General features: G+C 41.0%; 1 protein-coding gene across 1 annotated transcript; it reads right to left on the bottom strand.

Annotated features, from left to right (window-relative positions):
- Nucleotides 1-388: 388 nt before the first annotated feature.
- aldh8a1 (aldehyde dehydrogenase 8 family, member A1) lies at nt 389-5,223 on the bottom strand. The gene is made up of 7 exons (XM_080883793.1): nt 5,009-5,223; nt 4,025-4,172; nt 3,676-3,831; nt 3,436-3,585; nt 2,505-2,761; nt 1,628-1,789; nt 389-1,537 (listed from the first exon to the last, which is right to left on the bottom strand). Exons 1-7 carry the CDS (start codon nt 5,153-5,155, stop codon nt 1,085-1,087), a joined length of 1,473 nt encoding a protein of 490 aa, XP_080739919.1. The 5' UTR covers nt 5,156-5,223; the 3' UTR covers nt 389-1,084.
- Nucleotides 5,224-7,799: the final 2,576 nt, after the last annotated feature.

Genomic DNA, 7,799 nt, shown 5'->3' with positions numbered 1-7,799 from the left:
CTGACAATCATTAGTGAGATGCTTGCAGTAGCCTCGCCCATATTCAACTGACATCAGTGCCTCCAACTTTGGACCCAGCAGTTTCGTGGTGCACAGTAGATAAACTGAAATACATTTGCCATGTGACATGCAGCAGCCAGTTAAATATTTAGTGTAGTATAATATTTCACATTCTCTTCACTGTAAAAGAGTATCAGTATTCATCTTTGTCTCATAATCCTTTAAAAAATGTAAAAACACACACACACACTACAGGTAGAGCACCAGAAAGCAATCGTCTCCACCAGCCCAGTTCTATCTTCAAACACGTTGTCCAATAACCACACAGGAGAGTCTATTCGTCATTTACTCACCTCTCCTACGTCAGCAGCTGAGAGATAAAAACATGTCTGTGTCAAACAGTTACTTATGAGTATGTTTGCAGACCTTGAGGTTTGAACGGTTTAGAAAAATAAAGACAAATGATGTCACAAATGTACAAGAGACAACAAGTTTGTTAGTAAAACTGTTTCTAACAGTTCAATCAGACCAGAAATGCAGCATTTTTTACAGACCGTGTTACAGATTTTATTAAGACAATGACATCATTGAAAGTAAAGATTAAAAACAAACTGAACTCCACAACCTGCCATCATAACACACTGTTCTGACGAGATTCAGCTACACGTATTCAGTCACTGGGTTTTTCAGCCTGAAGCGCATGGATACCTAAATGTGAATAACAAGATGACTGCATTTTTCCCCTTCTTTTTAAATATCTTTATGTCATCATGCAGGAAGCATGACAAACTGTCTTTGGGGAAATGGCGGTTCCTATATTTACAAATTGTACTGTTAAGTTTTGGTTGGCTATAGCGCACACAGACACAGATTATTTCTGAAGCTCAAGAGCAGTTTTTGTTGTTTTCATTTGCAAATTTAGGCTTGTTGACAATTCATCCATAAATAATGAACATAAACTGCAATTTCAGCAACTTTATTGGCAAATGGTGGCAAATTTATATTGGATTTGATTGTTTTCTTATATTTGTTGCTCCAGACATTTTTGACTTTTGTATTCTACAAATAAACAAACTTTCCTTTCTCAGTGCTTGATAGTGATACTCTTCACCTCTGTGAAGAAGTGATAGGAATCTTTTCCTCCCTCCCTTCCCACACCAGAGTTCTTCATTCCTCCAAATGGGAGGTTCAGATCTCTCACCAGCCAGCAGTTGGTCCACACCAGACCTGCTTGCAACCGCTGGGCCACCCTGTGAACCTTCCCCACATCCTTGGACCACACTGTGGCTGACAGACCGTAACGTACACCATTGCCCCTGGCAACAGCTTCATCCTCAGTATCAAAGGGGCTGATGCAGGTGACGGGACCAAAGATCTCCTCCTGCATGACACGGGAGCTGTCAGATATGCCTGTGATGACCGTCGTCGGCATGAAGTATCCAGACTTGTTGCGCTGCGGGAGGTCCAGCTGGTCGAGCCCCTCACCGCAGTGAATTATGCCACCTTCTGATTTGGCAAGGGCTATATAGCTACAAACCTTTGGATTTGAAAGGAGACATCAGAGACATCAGACATCAGAAATTTAAACAACAAGTGTTTAGTCACATTCTGCATTACATGTAAGCACCTTCTCCAGGTGTTCTTTACTGATGAGCGCTCCATTTTTGCTGCTGGGGTCAGAGGGGACACCAGTCTTCCACTTCTTAGCCGCAGCCACAAACCTTTCCAGGAACTCCGAGTAAATACTCCTCTCTACATAAATCCTGCTGGTACACAGGCAGACTTCACCCTAAGAGGAGAAGAAATGGAGAAGATAAAAATGGAGGAATTCAGAAAGTTGTTTTTTGACAACCCACCTTAAGACAAAAAGTTGGGCTGTGATTGCCCCCTTGTGGACAAACTATGTTATTACACCCTCAACACATACAGAAGCTCCTGTTACAGATAATCACCTTCATTTCATTTGCATTAAGAAGTTCAATGAAAGAAAATTTGAAAAAAAAATTCCCGTTAAGTATGTATTAAAAATGGACCTTCTGGGCTTTGTTTTACAGTTTTTTTGCACACCGGCAATTTATACATATCAAATCAAACTCATCAAGTTAGGTTGTGACGGATTCTGCAGTCTAACGTATATTCAAAACACCTACCGTCACATTTCAGTACAAAAAAAAAGATTAACTTTAACACTTCTAAACTGACAACAAACATTTCCAGCTATGATCTGGAGAGCATGAGATTAATAACCTTGTAATAAAGAAATGATTTCTTGAACTTTTCGTTCTGTAAAAATGTGCTTCACTGCTGCACATTCCCCAACAAATTTCCAGTTAAAATAACAATCTGTGGACACAGAAGCTCTAAAGACTCTCGGGCAGCTGTCCTGTCAATTGAGTTTATAATATATAAAAGCCAAAACTAAAAGTGATGGTACCCATAAATAAAATTAATAAAGCTAAACAGTCCTAAAGAAAAAAATATCCTCAGTCACATTTTGTCTTCACCTGATTGAGAAAGCTGGATCGGACGGTGGTCTCGATGCACTGGTCTAAGTCTGCGTCAGCAAAAATAATAGCTGGGTTTTTGCCTCCCAGCTCCAGTGAGAGCTTCTTACAGTAGGGGGCGCTCCGCTCGGTAATGCGCTGGGCAGTGGCTGTGGACCCAGTGAAGGAGACTAAAGGGACCTCAGGGTGACTAACAAGCGCGTCACCGGCTCTTGGACCACTGCCAAATACGATGTTGACGACACCGGGAGGAACACCTAAAGAGATGAAGACGATTGCAGACCACTGATTAATTTCGCACTACAGTGGTCCCTCGCTGTAACGCGGTTCACCTTTCGCAGCCTCGCTGCTTTTTGTGTATTTTTCCTTTTTTTTTTTAACAGCGCATTATGTTCTGCGTCCTGATTGGCTGAAGACAATTGCAATCAATCTCGTGCCGTGTGTCCTGCGCAGTACAGAATGCGTTCAGCTTGTCAAATTTAGATAAATCTTCGTTCGCTAGCATGTATGCATAGTATGTTTGTAAGTTTTCTCCCCAACAAACACAAAAATGTCGACGAAACGTTTTGCGCGGTTTCATTCTATAATACTGGTCTTATTTTTCTACGAAGGTCTGAACTTTGAGTGTTTAAACGAGAGCAAAGTGTGAAAATGTTCGTGCCTGTCTGAGAAAAGTGTATAAAGTGTGTAGTGAGGGGTTTTACAGCCTCAAAGCATCTATAATAATTGTAAAAAAATTAAGTTGGCTCCTTCGCGGATTTCACCTACTGCGGGTTATTTTTGGAACGTAACTCCCGCAAGTAACGAGGGACCACTGTACTCATATCTGTTCATTATTTGCAGATTAAAAAAAATACCTTAATGAGTTATGTTTTTTGCTTTGCTTTAACTCCATCTGCATGACATTGCACTGTGGGTCCTGTAGTCCTACCTGCTTGCTGCATCAACTTGCACAGCATCCAGGCGGTCACAGAGGTCATCTCACTGGGTTTGGCCACCACTGTGTTGCCTGCAGCGATTGCAGGTGCAATCTTCCAGGTCAGAAGGTACAGGGGCAGATTCCAGGGACTGATCAAACCAGCTAAAAAACACACCAAAGGCCATTTAAGAGCACATACACAGGACAAATGGGTCATCTGAAGGTTTCACTGCAAGCAGCCTAAGTGCTCACCCACTCCCACGGGGCAGCGGATAGTGTAGTTCAGGCAGCCCATGTGGTCCATTGGGCTGCAGTCGGTGGTGTGGTGAAGCATGGATGTCGAAAAGAAGCGGAAGTTGTACGCTGCCCGGGGAATATCCACAGTCCGTGCAGCTGTTATCGTTTTACCTACAAAGATTCTGAAGTGAGCATCAAAGGGCAAATGAAGCAGTTGGCTACACATTTTTGAGACAGAGTACAAGATTAGACATTCATGAATCAGTATTTGATTAATAAAAAGTGATTTCTGAGCCACTCATTTCTATTCCTGCATTAGTGACCTGATTTCTAAGGTGGCAACATATAAGACAGTCTAAGCAACCTTGATCTTTGGACTCAGCTTGTGCAAACTCCTCAAGGTTGGCCTCAATCAGGTCAGCCAGTTTGTGGAGGATCTTCGCTCGCTGCTCTGGGCTGCATGCAGACCATTCGGGGAACGCTTCTTTAGCTGCTGCCACTGCTGCATCCACCTGCAGGCATGAGATGAGGTATAAGCAAACTGCACAATTAAGCACGATCACGTCCAAGAATAGAGCTTGATTCCACTTTGAGAGAATACGCAGGATTGTTTAAGTGACATTTTATTGATACACTCTTAAAATCTTAAAAAGCTGATCCTTTATATTAATTTCTAAGGAGTTCAGAGGACTTAAGAATATTGTTAACTACAATAATATGTACACGGATGCATTTCAACAAAACACTACATTTTTGAAGAAGGTCAAACATGAACAGCTGAAGTTAACTGATGTGTTTAATGATTACTTGATTGCTTGCTCTGCAAAGCTCAAAGGTGGCTTTTTCTGAAACCACATTTTATGCAACGCACTAACCTGAAACCTCAAACGTCATTCAGAAAGTTTGTTCTGTTCATCTCTTAAGTCCCTGACACGGAAGAAGTCCCTCGGATGAGTGACAAAAATTTCTCCCAGTGATAATGCAATGTCTAGATGAACACAATAGACTTTCTGGGACTTTCCTACCTGGATGATTAAGCATGCATCAAAACACATACACTAAAATGTACTAATATTGCTGAGTCAAAGGCCTTTAAATCTGACAACAGGATTTGTAATAACAAGCAATCCAACTCAATGCAAAAAATATTCTTGTGCAAATGTTGTGATGTTGCAGCTTAGTACAGAAAAAAGAAATTGTATTTAAATAAGACAGCTCTGCAGAAAGCTGTCAGTCCAGCCTAATGCAAACACACAGCAGGACTTATACAAACATGTCTAAACATATGCAAGGATTCATTCAAATCTCAACCTCTTGGTTTTGCAGATGGTTTTAACTTGATCCCCACCTCCTCCTTGCCACTGTCCGGCACTTTGCAGTAGACCTCGCCAGTTGACGGGTCGTAGGAGTCGATGTAACTCCGACAAGAGACGAACTTTCCTCCGATGTAGTTCTCCAGAACCAAAAGTGAGCGCTCTTCTGACGTTTTCGACATGCTTGTTAATTACAGGCGCCAAAGTAACACCAGTTCACTTCCCAGAGAAAACGATGACTGCACGTACTGCTAACCTGACAAACACTGGGCCTCCAAAGGAGGGGCTTACTCTCTGATGATCCTATTGCCTAACTCTTTATCAGACCTTATTCACACAGATCTTTGAGCCTGAAAGAATAAACACTTTTTCTACACACAGTATCTTAAAGAGAACCTTAATTAATATCATGGCAATATGTCTGCTCAACACAAAGTTCAGATAGTTAAGATAAATGTGGCTTTCCAGTGTTCATAGACAATATTCAAGCATCTGAGTGACTTTAGGTGTGTTTAGAAAAACTGCAGAGGTCTGAAAAGTTTTATGTTTATTCTCACAGGCTGCTTCATATATCATAAAACTGGGTGATCTACTCCTGCTGGTGGTTAAATGAATGAGGTGAAGCCGTTTTGTTTCAGAAAGACGGACACAAAATGTCAGGTATATGTCGCATGACACTATTTACTTGTCTATAAGTTTAAATGGACATTGCATGTATGGCCTCACAATCTTGGATGGGCCTTGGAGGTCCAGGGCAGCCGAGGGATGTCACTGTACCCCCTTAGTTGAATTCTACTGATATACTTCAAATTATAACTATAAATTACACTAATTCATACTTTTTGGTCATAAAAAAAACTTAAACATCCACACCCCTCATAAGTTTTTGCAGCGCTAGCTCAATTTGATCATTCAGTTCACAGTTTAGTGCATAGGGCTTCTGAGGCAATCATGTAACCGGTATGACTGAGGAGGAGACCAAGAGGATGGATCTATGCAGGTCAGGCTTTGGGAAATACCCTTCATGTCTCTTTGAAACTAAAAAGAGGTCATTCATCAGCTTGCGTAGCTCTAAAGCATGACCCTACTCGCAAATAGCAAAGCAAAAGGAAATGTGTTGGTTCACAGTCAGCCGCCAAGTCCAAACGGTGAGTTTAGTGATACCTGGAGAAGAGATGTCTCTGCTATTTTGCCTTACAGACGGACATTTTTGCACCTTTATAACTGTGGCTATATTTCTGTGACTGTACAATGTGTACATGGTTGTAATCCAACACTGCTAATATCTGAACCTCAATGAAAAGATATAACTGTGTTTTTTTTTTAAACAAAAACAAAAAACATTAACATAATTTACAGCACCTAAAGTGCTTTCAACTGTATTTGTGTACACAACTCCTTGAGGAAGTGCTGATTCAAAGGTGACTGCCCACGAAGCCATCACATTACTCATCCACTTACAGAGAACGTGATTCACTATTATGATATGAGCCAAAAAACTCATACCACTAACCAAAGTTCTCATCGTTTTCCTACTCCTGGTTTTTTTTTTTTTGGTTGGTTTTTTTTTGCAGCACATATATTTTCCTGTAAGGTGAGTAGCGTGTCTGCGTAATGACCACTAACATCCTGTGGCAACTAAGCAACTTTCACGCTGAGTTGCTCACTAGTGCAGGATTTCTTCCTGAGGCCTGTGAATGACTTAAAGATCACTTACTGACATGGACACTAGATCCATGAAGTTAAATCCCAAAGCATACATATACAGTTTACACCTATGTAGTTCATTATAATATTTATGTACATTCATTTATATTAATGTAAGTATCCAATCATCCAGTAGCATCACCTTGTACAGTTACTCATGTAGACATGATCAAAACAATCTGCTGAAGTTAACTGAGCATCAGGATGGGGAAGAAAAGGGATTTAAGTGACTTTAAATGGGGCATGATTGTTGGTGCCAGACATGCTGGTTTGAGTATTCCAGAAACTGCTGATCTCCAGGGCTTACAAAGGATGGCCTGATAGAGAAAATATCCAAAGCAGCAGCTCTTTGGGTGAAAATGTCTTGTTGATGTTTATCACAATAACTCTACTTGTTACAATCAAAGTCTGCAGAAAAGAATCTCTGAACTTGCACACTGAACCTTGAAGCAGATGGGCTGCAGCAGCAGACCACACCGGGTTCTAATCCTGACAGCCTTGTTTAAAACCCCACAGCCTATCCCAGAATTGTTGCTGATCATGTCTATCTCTTTAGAATCACAACGTACACATCTTGTGCTGGCTGCTTCAAGCAAGATAACAACTAACAGGTTTTGCAATAGAGCGTCTTTGGGATGTGGAGGAATGGGATTTGCATTACAGATTTGCAACTGATAAATCTGCAACAACTGTGTGATGCTATCATGTCATTGCGGTCTATAAGCTGGCAACAATCACAAGAAAATGTAACAGAATGGACTAAAAGAAGATACTAAGAAGTTACATGGTCATGGCCCGCATGCATTTGTTAACAGTGACAAAAACTGCTGAACATATCGTTCAGCAGTTTTTGAATGAATCATTGTGTTTGTGTTTGGAGAATTCTTGTATACTCGCTCTACAGGACACGTTCGTCCTTTCATATTTCATCTCTTCAGCCGTTTTACCTCAGGGAACGTCACATTAGCACCTACGCAAAAAAACAACCACTATATTTCTGTTTTTTCCAAAGAGAAAAAGAGAATGGAAACTTAACTCTCATTGAACTCTCACCCTAAATTGTGCGCAATTAGAGGTGACAATGAGTAGGTTGTTCGTCAACATGCGTCAGAGCTTTAA

The sequence above is a fragment of the Rhamphochromis sp. 'chilingali' genome (genome assembly GCF_963969265.1).
Source record: "Rhamphochromis sp. 'chilingali' genome assembly, chromosome: 5".
NCBI lineage: Eukaryota > Metazoa > Chordata > Actinopteri > Cichliformes > Cichlidae > Rhamphochromis > Rhamphochromis sp. 'chilingali'.
Note: the sequence above shows the minus strand (reverse complement) of the source record. Positions and strands in the feature narration are given on the sequence as shown.